The following is a 13569-nucleotide window of genomic DNA, read 5'->3' on the forward strand; positions in this document are numbered from 1 at the left end:
ACACACACACACACACCCGCCCCCGACACATGCAGAGCAAGCCCCCTTCCCTAGTATCTTCCCAGCCCCTGAGCATCCTAAGCCCAGCATGGCTGAATGTACCTGATGCTTTCGGGCCACACAGACACAACTGCACAGCGGCATGTATCACATGCAGGTTCTGGGGCCCGACGGTGCCACTGGCCAGGTCTGTGACGCACATATGTCATGGTGGTGTAAAAGCAAAACTGTCTCACCTCTTCCCCGGTGCCCTGCATGATTTCCGTTGGAATGGCGTAGATCTTGTTGTGCATTTCCACTGTTCTCTTTTTCCCACTACGAATTTTCACCAGCAAGACGCGGAAATTTGTTCCTCCAAGATCCAGGGCCAAGAAGTCACCGTGCTCTGTTGTGGTCAAGAACATAAAGAAGGTCAAGAAGAGTTAGTATTGCCTCCTGACAGCCAGTAACCCCAAGACTTCAGACTTTCAAGGGAGGAAGCCGCATATTAAATATAGGGGAGAAGCTATTAAGTCTTCCCTCAGCACACAGCCCAGGCTCAGAGAGGGTGGGCATCAACTCATGACCACCACAGCCTCTGAGCCACACTAGAAGGACAAAAGGCCCCATGGATGAGCCATCTGTCACAGTAAACAAATAAATTTTACCAGGCTATTAAAAAGCTTGGCAACAATGCCCTGATCTTAGGGAACCTCATATAAAAATTAATAATATATGTCAATGTGTAGAGTGTTTGCAAAAATGGCCACAATCATTCCTCCCTGTATGCAGGCTTCTTTGTAAAGTGACTTTGCAGTTCTTCCCGTCAAAAGATGGAATCTATTTCCGCCTCACCTTGGATCTGGCCTGGCCTTATAACTTGCTTTGGCCAACAGAGTGTGGCAGAAGCGGAGCTGAGCCAGCCCCAGCCTAGGCCTCCAAGAGGCTTTGAGGTCTCCCTCTCCCTCGTGGACCCTGCTGTTACCATGTGAACAAGCCCAGCGACCCACTGGAGGATAAGACACGTGGCCAAGCACTCCTACACCCCAGCTGACAGACAAATGCTGGACATGTAAGGGAGAGCCCCCCAGGGACTGCAGACGCATGAATGAAAGATCAGCCAAGCCTGGCCCAGATGAGCAATGATAAGTTGCCGACCCAGGGGCCCCTGAGCAACAATAAGTGGTTTCTGTTTAAAGCCACTAAGTTTCAGGGTGGTATATTATGCTAGAGTAAGTAGCTGACACATAGGACATACTCATATCACAAACAGTCATCAGCATCCGCCCAGTGCTGAGCTCCAACAGGACCAGCAAGGTCAGCAGTATGGGGTTGGACGCTGAGCTCCAATCTGCCTGGGTATAACAATCCCCAGGCCTCTGTGTGCCTCTCCACCAGGACCTAGGAAGGGGGCAGTGAGTGTTTATCCTTCTTCTGCTTTCCTGTGTTTATCAGAGGCCCTATAGCAATCTCAGTGCTTTGGGATCTGCCCAGCTCTGTTCTCTTAAGAACACTTTCTAATTCTGAACAGGGCTGTGGTTTTGGAGACAGCGCCTGCCTGGGAGTCTGGACCAGGGGAAATAGACTGCCTTGAGTCACACACGCGGCAAGTCGGTGGTAAAAATGGAAGAGAGAGGTTTGAGTGAGTTTCTAGCTCTTGCCAATCATGCCACCCCAGTGTAAGCATCCACTGGAGAGGCCAACCACCCTGCAGCCCCACCGTGACTCAGCCACTGGTGTGAGAAGCAGGAGGGGCGTGTCAGCCCCCAACAGAGGTCCTCACCTGTCCCATCGGGAGTGCTCCGGACGAAGGAGGGCAGCATCTTGACGACGGCCTTGTCATGCGTCTGCTTGCCCAGCCCCAATTCCATCTCGGCCCGCATCCTCCTTTTCACCTCCAGCAGCATATCCTTCGTGAGACTGAAGTGGGCCAGGGTCTCCTCTATCTGCCGGTGCTGCTCAGCCAGGCGGTAGGCCACCGCGGTCACCATGGCAGCCCCCTTGCCACTGCCACTCTCCGAGAGGAGGAAACGCACATCGCAGTCGGGCACCAAGCGCCTCAGGGTCTTGTGGAAACGCCGGGAATACCTGGGGCGGGGAGGCCACAAAAGCCGACTGAGCCGGACTGTAGGGAGCTCTAGGACCCCTTTCTTTGGACACCTTAATTCCATTTTCTACACTTGCTTTCCGCATTACTCCAGTCACACAACACATCCACTGTAGAAAAGTTACCAAATGCAGACAGGTAAAAAGGGGAAACTGAAATCACCCACAGTGACACATAAAAAGAGAGGGCTCTCATTATTACATGAATATCGAGGGACTTCCCTGGTGGTCCAGTGGTTAGGATTCTGCACTTCCACTGCAGGGGACCACAGGTTTGATCCATGGTGAGAGAACTAAGATCCCACATGCCACGAGGCCAAAACAAACAAATAAAGAATATCAAATACAGAAAATTCAGGGTCCAAAAAAATGTTGTTGTCTACTATGACAAGGAGGTAATACAGCACAGTGGTCAAGAAGGAGCCCAAAAGAGCCCAGTGTTTAAAAGTCAGACCAGGAGACAGGGTGAGTGCCCCCACTTCTATACCAGGGGACCTTGTTCCGTTACTTAACCTTGGAGTCAATGTGGATGACAGCACCTGGCTGACAGTGATGTGGGAACTCAGTGAGTTCATCAAATCTTCGATGAATAACTGGCGCTGAGCAAGGGCTCAATCAAGCAAGAATCTCTCTTGTTTTCCATTTTCACTTGGCCCTTTCCCTCAGCCCCCAAGACCAGGTATATTTTTTAGTGGTTAGAAGAGGACTTTAGGACAGGACTCAGTGAGACACAGAACTTTCTCCAGGTCTGTGGTCTGTTGTAAATATGGAAGGCTGCCTGCCATGGGAAACTGGGAAACTGGAACCTCAAAATGTTAACAGCGGTCAACTCCAGGGGATGGGATTAATGATGACTTCTATTCTCTTTGTAATTTTTTGAACTATCTGAAGTTTCTATACCAAAAATATTTTATTCCTGAAATAATCAGTATTGAATCAGTTATTTTTTAAAATGTGATGTTGCAAATGACAGAGTTCTAGAGATGACTGGTGGTGATGCCTGCACAACAGTGTGAAGGTACTTAAATTTACTGAACTGTACACTCAAAAAATGGCTAAGATGATAAATTTTATATTATGTGTATTTTACCACAAGTAGAAAACTATTTTAATGTGATGTAAATCCCTAAGCTGTCTTGTCCAAAAATTAGCCAAGAAAAAAAAAAAAAAAAAAGATGGCTAATTGCATTATCAAGAATTTTACAAAAACTCTAAGAATATAAAGAAATAAAATTATGGGGCTTCCCTGGTGGCGCAGTGGTTGAGAGTCCGCCTGCCAGTGCAGGGGACACGGGTTCGTGCCCCAGTCGGGGAGGATCCCACATGCCGTGGAGCGGCTGGGCCCGTGAGCCATGGCCGCTGGGCCTGTGCGTCTGGAGCCTGTGCTCCGCAACCGGAGAGGCCACAACAGTGAGAGGCCCGCGTACTACAAAAAAAATATATATATATATATGAACCTGGCAGATAATAGCAGCTAACTAGCTCAAACCCTATCCCCTCAGCAACACTGAACTATTTCAGTTTAAGTCAATCCTTATTTAACTGTTACTAGAACTGGGTATGAAGGCACAGTATCTGCAAGGCCACTTCACAGGCACATTATATATACAATGGGAGAAATACCTGAGATCCCGTACAAAAAAATCATGTCACAGGCAGTTATTGTTAAAATTTGGAACATAAAGACTTAGAATTCACCTTTAGCCTTTTTAAAAGATTCAGGGGCTTCCCTGGTGGCGCAGTGGTTGAGAGTCTGCCTGCCAACGCAGGGGACACGGGTTCAAGCCCTGGTCTGGGAAGATCCCACATGCCGCGGAGCAAGTAGGCCTGTGTGCCACAACTACTGAGCCTGCGCGTCTGGAGCTTGTGCTCCACAACAAGAGAGGCCACAACAGTGAGAGGCCCGCGCACCGCGATGAAGAGTGGTCCCCGCTTGCCACAACTAGAGAAAGCTCTCGCACAGAAACGAAGATCCAACACAGCCATAAATAAATAAATAAATAAATATATTTAAAAAAAAAAAAGATTCAGGCCGTGTCCTTAGTGGCCACAGAAGGCTTCTGATGCTAAGGCGTCCAGTAGACAAGAAGGCAGCATCAATGGGGACCACTTAACAACTTAATCTCTCTCTGGCTCTCAGATGCAAAGCATCAACAAGTTACCCATTTTTAAAAAGTACTACCTGAGGGTTTGAGGGGCTTTAGAAACTCATCGGAGCTTCTAAAATAGGAATGTGGGCACTACACCTATGACCTGAGTGACAGTGAGGATGAAGGTCCCTGACGAAATGCAGAGAAGCAAGAGAATTCAAGATACAGACATATTCCGCCCAGTGCTCCTGGCAGCTACAGAAATCTCTAACAAGACTTACGAAACGAGGAGAGATCACAGTGCAGCGCAGAAGCAACACCAGCAGGAATCAGCTGAGGGCTGGATACTTCCCCAGGTGGGCAACTCTGACCTTTCTGCCCAGAACTACATGTTGTCTTGTCTGCCAGAGACCTTCACTGGGTGCAAAAGTCTGCCCTCTGGAGAAAGTCCTTAGCCCAGGCGGGTATTGAGTGCCAATCATAGCAAAGGGCAGACTCACTGTGGGTGCGTCTTGTAAAGAGACCCGTCGACACCAACCGTGGTCCGCAGCCTGGGCGTGCTCTTGTTATCTCGAAGACGATTCAGGATGGCGCCTAGCGTTGCAGCCACTAGGTTGGCAGAGCGGAACGAGACAATGGTGCACACGTGCTGGACCGAAACACAGTCGTCATCAGATGGCTCCACTCCCAGGCGGGTCAGGATTTCTCTGGCATTGTGGAGGCCTTCCTTATTCCTGTGAGGTCAGAGGCCAGTACTTGTGAGTTAAGGGCCACAGCAGGCAGGGCAAAGCACTGAGGTCTGAAGGTCCTGGAGAGGTGAACTCACCGTTCACCATGTGTGTACGACAGGGGATGAAGGCAGTCAAATGCCTGAGAAGAGCCTGAGAAAGGGTCTCCTCCATAAGAAGTCAGGAGGCAGCAAGAGGAAAAACTGTACTAGGCTGGGTTATGACATGTCAGACAAACGGAGAGAAGTGAACAAGCCAGACCACGTGGGCCCTGAACACGTGGAGAAATAGATGCTTCCACCCCAGGGCTCAGTGCCCAGGAGGCCTGGGGGAAATCTCCTGCTCTTTGGGTCTGTGAGTTGCCCCTGCATTCTTACACATTCTTCCTTGATGTCTTCCAGTCAAATTTTAATTTGCTGCATACATACATGCTTTGTATATCTTTTGCTGGATTCACTCCAGGGTATAGTTTTATTACTATTGTAGATGTGGTCTTTAAAAAGGAAAAGAAGGGCTTCCCTGGTGGCGCAGTGGTTGAGAGTCCGCCTGCTGATGCAGGGGACACGGGTTCGTGCCCCGGTCTGGGAAGATCCCACATGCCGCGGAGCGGCTGGGCCCATGAGCCATGGCCGCTGAGCCTGTGCGTCCGGAGCCTGTGCTCCGCAGCGGGAGAGGCCACAGCTCCGCAGCGGGAGAGGCCACAACAGTGAGAGGCCCGCGCACCTCAAAAAAAAAAAAAAAAAAAAAGGAAAAGAAGATATATATATTCTTTATACACACACACACACACACATATTTTAAATATACCATATTAAGGTAAAATGTTAACAGTGTGGAAAACTGGGTGAGGGATATGTACTATGTTTGCAATTTTTCTGTAAGTCTAAAAATATTCTAAAATAAAAGATTCAAAAATATATATTTTAATTACTGTCAATATATAGAAATATAATTAATTTTTGTATCTTATCTCCAGATATCTTCCTAACCTCTCCTGTTATTCTAATCACTTGTCTAGATATTTTTGGTGTTCCATACAAATACGATCTGCAAATAATGACAGTTTTACTTCCTCTATTTTTGATTCTTATGCCTTTAATTTCTTTTTCTTTCCTAAAAAAAATTTGGCTAAGGCTCCAGGACAATGCTGAATAGAAACAGGTGATACTGTCTTGCTCCTGATTTTAAAGAGAACGCTTCCAACATCTGCACTGGTAAGATGTTTTTAATAGGTTTTTTTGAGATAGACTTTACTACAATATAGACGCCTTCTTGAGCTAGTTCAAGTGGGTTTTGTTTCTTGGTAACCTAAGAGCCAACACCAGAAACAGGCCCAGAGGAAGGCAGGCATTTCCTGACTTTGTCAATGATTCTGAAGACAAACCATGAGCCTCTTTCTCCCTCCCCTCCCAACAGTTGACCAGGTGACTTGAGAAGAGAGATGACTGGAAACTCAGTAGTGTGCCTCCCTATTGACTGTAGTTCTGTACCAATTGCTCCTAAAGGAGAGATCCTAGGACAAATGCCAGGACTCGGATGGGAAATAAGAGTAAGTTCAGATAAACCCCTCTCCGCTTACATTAGCATCTTCTCCCAGGAGCCAGAGCTATGATGCCACTGGCTCTGAATTTCTAGGACCACAGCAGGGGCAGTGGGATGACCGCCTCGTGTGGAAATGAAAGGACATTTCTGGCAACAAGCTAGCCCTATCCTTAAACAGGTGGCCTCTCACAGCTACGTGGAGTCTCCTGAACCAGGAATAGAACCTGGTGGCGCACAGAACTGGCCACAGGACAGGAGCCCTTAAGATGTGGAGCCGCCTAACTACACCAAACTGCCTGGCATCAAGTTCACCCAAGGTCTACAAATAACAGTCAAGGCAGAGACGTCTGGGTTTCTTACATTGAGGCCAAAAGGTAGCAGCCTGGTGGCTGGCTGGACTGTCCTTCTGTCTATGTGTCCTATCTCATCTGTTAGCCAATGTTTCTCAAACTTGTGCCAGGGAACATCTGTGGCGATGAACAAGTGAGAGAATGTAGGGGCCGAGACAGAGTGGGGAGGGAGGAGGCGGAGGGTGTTTCAGGCACAAGGCAATTTTGGGAAATGACCAGTTAACCAAGGTGAACTGGGTTTTCTTTAATATGCTAATGAATACTGTACTTCTCTAAGTATTTTCCAATCCTATTGGTCACAGAACCCTTTTTTCAGGGAACACCTAATGATCTTGAGGTCACTAGGTTTCCCTGGAACATTGTCTGGAGAAGGTCCTGATATCCCAAGGGGGAATTAACCGGACCCGGGCTCGGTCAGCTCCTGTTCACCACCAGGATTCTACTCAGGTAGGTGTGGTGGGGGGTGGGGGGGGGCGGTGCGGAGTGAAGGAGAAGAGGCTACTTTCATAACTAAACCATCCACAAAGCATGTGCTGCTAACTAGATGGCTCTTTAATGCCACCAGGTGCCCGCAGGGAGAGCAGCCCAGCATGGGTGAGCTAAGAGAGGGGAGACTGGCCCAGAAAGCCCTGACACTCTTGAGAAGCCCAGCAAACCAGGACTTAAGTGGTAACAAGGGACCTGTCATTCTTCTCTGCCCCACACCCCCAGAAAGCCTTGAGGGGAGGCACCTACTTTTCAATGGCTGACACGTCACTGGTGTTAAACTTCCCTCTGGTGAGCAGCTCCGGGGTGATCCGCCCTTCAAATAAGAGGCCCTCCTTGGCCATCTTGACCAGGATCAATCGGACCAGCTCGCCCATGTACATGCCACTGACCATCTTCTCAAACCTGCAGGAGAAAAGCGCCCAGGCACTTGTCAGTCATTCTTACGTACCCACCAGTGGGGCAGCTCTTAAAGGGTGAGAGAAACACAAAAGGAGAGGAAGGCACGGCCCAACCCCTCACAAGCTCACGTTCTCACTGGCAGGCAAGACCACGCCTTCTGTGATCATACAGCGAGCACACAGTGGGGGAAGAGGAGTCATCCAGACCCCACCCCCAGGGTAGGAAACAGCGGTCATCCAGACCCCACACCCACCCCCAGGAGGAGAGCACCAAGGGGCAGGGGCAGGCAGGGAAGGCTGCCTGGAGGCGGGGGAAACATAAGGATTTAGATTGGGGTTGAAGAGAAGGCCCCTAGACAGAAATGAGCAGAATATGATCATCTCTTACAAAACTTTATGCCTTACTTTTTATTTTATTTTTATTTATTTATTTATTTATTTATATTTTTTTGGCCATTCCACACGGCTTTCAGGATCTTAGTTCTCCGGCCAGGAATCAAACCTGGGCCTCAGCAGTGTAAGCACAGAGTCCTAACCACTGGACCACCAGGGAATTCCCAATGCTGTACTTTCTAAAGGGCTTTCATCTTCATTACCCTATGAGGGAGCTCTCCAATTCCTGTGGGAAGGTGGCCAGGAAGTATTCTCTCCATTTCCCAGCTCAGAAAGGGAAAATGTCTTCCGCGACGGAAGATGACAGGGCTGAAGTTCAGCCTTTCCCCATGGGACCCTCTGTCGCTGGTCACCTCCCTGGCATCCATGATCGTCTCCAGCCAAAAGGACCAGGAATGTGCTTTGGGGAACTCACTCCTTCCCCAGTGACCGGCCCCTACACTCCAGGAGAGGGCTCCAAGTAGCTTAAAACCAGTCAGCTCATCCTACTGCTCCGGCCACATTCAGCCACAGGCCAGTCATAGTGGATCCGCTCTCCTGCCTCCCCTGGGAGGTGTGGTGGGAGGTGTGGGCTCTGTGGCTGCAACAGCATTTTGAGCCCAACACTGCAGGGGAGAGGCCGCCAGGGACTGGGGCTCGATGACATATCTGAGCCAGATCCAGGTCCCGAATCCTGGCTGACCAAGGGCCAGGAGGAAGCCCTGAGCAGGACAGATAAGAGGCAGGTCCACATCCGGGCAGCCAGCCTCTCCTCTGAGGGAGCCCAGCTGGCACACCCAGAGCTGGCTGTGACACAGCAAAACGATCGGTGCCATTCAGAGCCAGGCCCAGGAGCCAGGGATGCTGCTGGGACCTGAGCACGCGGCCCTCCCTAGCCCCAAAACAAGGTGCAGAGAAACACTAGTTCTCATTGTTCTGCTCTGGACAGGACCAGACAGGACCTCCCCAGCCACAGGTGTGTTGAGGATCCCTGGCAGGAGAGCACCCTTCTGAGTCCTAGCTGCCCTGCCCAGTGGCTGCCCCAAACACCTGTGGGAACAGCCTGTGTGCAGCCTAATCTGGAGGCTCAGAGCAGAAAGGAGCCAGACTGCCTGGGCTTAACCCCAGCCCTGACACTTACTGTGTTACTTACCTCTCTGGGCCTCAGTTTCTTTACCTGTCTAATGGGCCTCGTGGCAGGGCCTACCCTTAAGGTTGTTGTATGGAGGATAGGGATTGATGTAGGTAAAGTGCTATGGTGCCTGATTAATGAGTGCTGTGGCCCTGGCTATGTGTCTCATACTTAACTAAGCACCTTGTATGTATTAACTTATTTTCTCCTCATTACAACCCGATGAGATAGACATTATCATTATCCCCATTCCACAGATAAGAAAACTGAGGCATAGTAGGATGAATTGGGAGGTTGGGATTGACATATATACATTAATATGTATAAAATAGATAACTAATAAGAACCTGCTGTATAAAAAAATAAATTAAATTAAATTCAAAAAAAAAGTATTCATAACATGTTTACAGAAAATTTTTTAAAAAAGAAAACTGAGGCATAGAGAGGTTACATAACTTGCCCATCGTCACAGGGCTGATAAGTGGCAAATCCACATTTTTAATCCAGTTAAATCCAGCCTCAGATTCTGTGCTCTAATCATTGTGCTGTTCTGCCTCTCTCATAGACAGTATCATTAAATGTTACCTGTATTACTGTCGCGCTCGTGGCCACTAGCCCCACCCCTAACCCAGCCTGTGCTTGTCCACCTCCAGCTCACTTCCTCTAGGTAGTCTGCCCCCCTGTTGGGCAAGTATGACAATAGGAAGGTTCTTCCCCCTTCAGATGAACAAAAATCAGCCTCCTGCCTGAAACCCCTCTACCCACTGCTTTTTGCTCCGCCATCTGTAGACACTCAGAATGATCTGCTCCCCTTTCTACAAGATGGTCTCTTAGATGCATAGATACTGCCATCCCCCTTTCCAGATAAAGGAAGCCCGAGGCCAGGAGCCTGTCCTTTCTCAGTCCCCAGAGTCCCTGTCAAAGCAGTAGAACGAGGAAACAGCACTTCTCATGAGCCTCCAGTGAAACCAAGCAAGTCGTGATCTGCTTCTCAGCAGTCAGATGCCTACAACCACAGGCTGGTGGGCAGCACCACGGTGTTGCAACCTCACTGCCTGCTGGTGGGCACAGGCCTGGGGGAGACTGGGAAGCCGGGGGCGGGGACCATATTCAGAAAGGAGAGCAAGGACTTGCACACCGACCAGGAGTTCCCTTGGCAGCCAGGGTCTGCTCCGACAGGCAGCGCAGGGACAGAGAAGGAGGGTGTGGTCTGTGGCCACCTAATGAGGATTAGAGCTGCTGAGAGATTCTATGCAGCAGGCAGAGCCACAGCAAGTAAGCAGGTGTTTGGGGGATGACTTGAAAAGAAGTGGAGTTACTCCACCACCATTCAGGCCAAAGAATTTTCCAGACCAAACCTTCCTGCTGTTACGATCACTGCTACTGCTGTTTTGTGGGGTGGTGTCTCCTTTGTTTGGAAAGATGTGAGAAGGAATCACAGGGAAATGGGATTCAAAATTCCAGACAAAACAGAGAAAAAGAGCCAGAGGCCCAAGAAGACAGGGAGTTTAAAATGAAAGAAGGTAGGGCTGACATCTACAGTAGGAGACAGGTATGGGACCAAAACAACAAAGGCCCAGGATGGAGGGCGACAGGGAGGAAGGCCACTGCCTGATCCTTTTTAGAGAGAGATCACCTTGGGGGCTAGGGTAGCGGTCCTGAATACTCGGGGCCATTCGTTCCCCTGCGGTCCTGAAGCAGCAATCACGAATGAAGGCAGGAGCCACTGTGCCACTACCCCTCCTGTCAGCCATGTATGGTCAGTACTCAGTAAATGCAAACTTCAGTCAAAACAGATGAGGGGGTGCGTAGTGGGCTAGAGCCCACCTGGGCACAGAGCCTTTACAAAGAGCTAACACACCTATGTTTTTAACCCTGGTTAAAAACTGGAATCACTTTTAGGCTCCTGAAGACAGGCCTCAGCCCAGGCCAAATGAATCAGAATTGGAAGGGAAGGTCGGTAGGGTGGGAGGATGCCTGGGCAACAATATGCTTTTTAAAGGGCTCTATGTAATTCTTCTTTATTATTTTATTTTATTTTTATTTTTTTGGCCGCACCACGTGGCTCGTGGGATCTTAGTTCCGCGACCAGGGATTGAACCTGGGCCCTCAGCAGTGAAAGCACAGAATCCTAACCACGGGACCACCAGGGAATTCCCCTTTTTTAAAAAAATTATTTTTTTAAATGTAATTCTAATGAAAAACATTCCTCTAGGGGACTTCCCTAGCAGTCCAGTGGTTAGGACTCCATGCTTCCACTGCAGGGGGGCATAGGTTCAATCCCTGGTCGGGGAACTAAGATCCTGCACGCCATGTGGCACGGCCAAAAAAAAAAATAAAGAAAGAAAGAAAAGAAAAACATTTCTCTAAAAGGTTAATAGAATGAAAGCTCCATGAAAACGCGTTGTATGTGTGTTTTGGTTTTTGTTCCTTTCAGTCTATTTCGTCACTTCCATATCCACAGTGCCTAGAGCAGAACCTTGAGGATAGTATGCCCTTGGTAAATATTTTTTAATTAATGTCAAAGGCAGAGAAACAGATGTTGATATAGATTATTTGTTGGGGGGTTACCTTCCTATGTGAGCAGTGGTGCCACTCATCAAGATGGCTTAGGATAAACTATTTATGTAACAATAACTTGGTAATAGTTTGTCAATGCTTACCAGATACCAGGTATTGCTAAATGCTTTACATTCCTTATATTATTTGATCCCCAAACATCCATATGATAAAATTGTATTATTTCTATTCATTTTAAAGATAAATTTTAAAGATAAATGAATATTTCTATTCATTTTAAAGATAATATAATTATATCCATATGATATAATTGTATTATTTCTATTCATTTTAAAGATAAATGAACTGAGGCTTAAAGGGGCTAATTAATACATTAGATGCCAAAACTAAATGTATGATAGAAACAGAATCTGAACTTACAGAGACTTACATAGACTTAATTACATAAACCAGGACCTAAGATATACTTGGGTTACAAAATAAATAAAGAAAATTATCATAAGAAGTAGAAATCCTAAATACATAAGGAAGCATGTACCATAAGTTTTTAAAATGTTATAAAATTAAAATAAAAAAATCTATTCCTGAAAAAAAAAAAAAGAAAGAAAAACATTCCTCTAGACCATCCTTGATGATTTTTGTTCATAAATGATGAGATGCCTCTTAGACATTCTGGAAGTTCACTATGAAAAACATGTACTTTCCAACAGGACACAAAACCCCAAACTTAACCCAGATTAAACCTCAACAGAGAGCCTTGGGCCAGCTTTGCCCTATCCCCGTAGCCTAGTGCCTTAATTTCCCCATCAGTCAAATGAAGCAAACACCTTTCCCTTGTACAAGGAAAACAAAAGGGTTTTGAAGAACTTGGCATTGCACAGAAGACATAGGGAAGACCCCCAAAATCAGGCAGAAATCTAAGGGACCAGGTAAATTTACTTTGGCAAAACACTCTCTGGCCAATAGCCTAGTTCTAGGAATATATGATACAACTCAAGCATCTGTCATCTCTTTGGAACTGTTCCTACCAAGACCTGACCTATGGTAAGCAGGGAAGCATATTGGAGATGGACTTTACCCCACCCTTCCTACTCTTTTATCCATTTACCTGTTTAGCCAGCCACCCATTTCCCAGTCACTCAGCCACACCTCTCATCCACCATCCATCTTCCACTCCCCCATCCATCCATCCACCCATCCTTGCATCCATCCCCTATTCATCCACCATTCCAAGAATGTTTATTGCAAGACAACTGTGAGCCCAGTTCACAGTTCAGCCCTAGGATATGGTTCAGCCCTTTAGAGAAATTCAGAACTACGTCAAAACGGAGGGCAGAGAATCCAGGTTTCCACCCAAGCCAGGTAGGATCCCTACACTGCGCCTAAGGAAACAGACAAGGGCCTGGGCCATATCTGCTCAGTTATCACAGGTAACTGCTCTACCTGCTCTGCTAAGAAGGGTGACTTCTGATTAAGTGATTGATAGTAACTACAGGTACGTAATTTCTTATCTGAAACCCCCAGGGTCATATGTGCTTGGGAACGTGGACATTTGAGGATTTTAGAGATGTAATATGTTACATATGCCACACAGTACAGAATAACCCCAGAGGGGCCCGAGGCAGTAGGTATAATCAAGCACAGATCTCCACTGACATGTATAAACAGGCACAGTAAATCGTTTCATGTCAGCTGGGGGCAGGTTTTAGAATTGGGGGTTAGGTCAATAGATCGAGGGGAAAAAACCTTTGGCTATCAGAGCTGGGGGCTCTTTTTTTTTTTTTTTTTTGCCATACGCGGGCCTCTCACTGCTGTGGCCTCTCCCGTTGCGGAGCACAGGCTCCGGACGCGCAGGCTCAGCGG

At 47.7% G+C, this 13569-nt stretch overlaps 1 protein-coding gene across 1 annotated transcript in view; it reads right to left on the reverse strand.

The window, feature by feature from the left end:
- HK1 (hexokinase 1) overlaps positions 1-13569 on the reverse strand; it is a 71178-nt gene that overhangs the window by 15784 nt on the left and 41825 nt on the right. The window contains exons 8-11 of the mRNA XM_081227604.1: positions 7531-7686; positions 4676-4909; positions 1763-2067; positions 237-385 (exon numbers count right to left, since the gene is read on the reverse strand). Of these exons, the coding sequence (XP_081083730.1) occupies positions 237-385; positions 1763-2067; positions 4676-4909; positions 7531-7686 (844 nt within the window). The remainder of the gene's footprint in view (positions 1-236; positions 386-1762; positions 2068-4675; positions 4910-7530; positions 7687-13569) is intronic.

Source organism: Mesoplodon bidens (genome assembly GCF_964165515.1).
Source record: "Mesoplodon bidens genome assembly, chromosome: 1".
Taxonomy (NCBI): Eukaryota; Metazoa; Chordata; class Mammalia; order Artiodactyla; family Ziphiidae; genus Mesoplodon; species Mesoplodon bidens.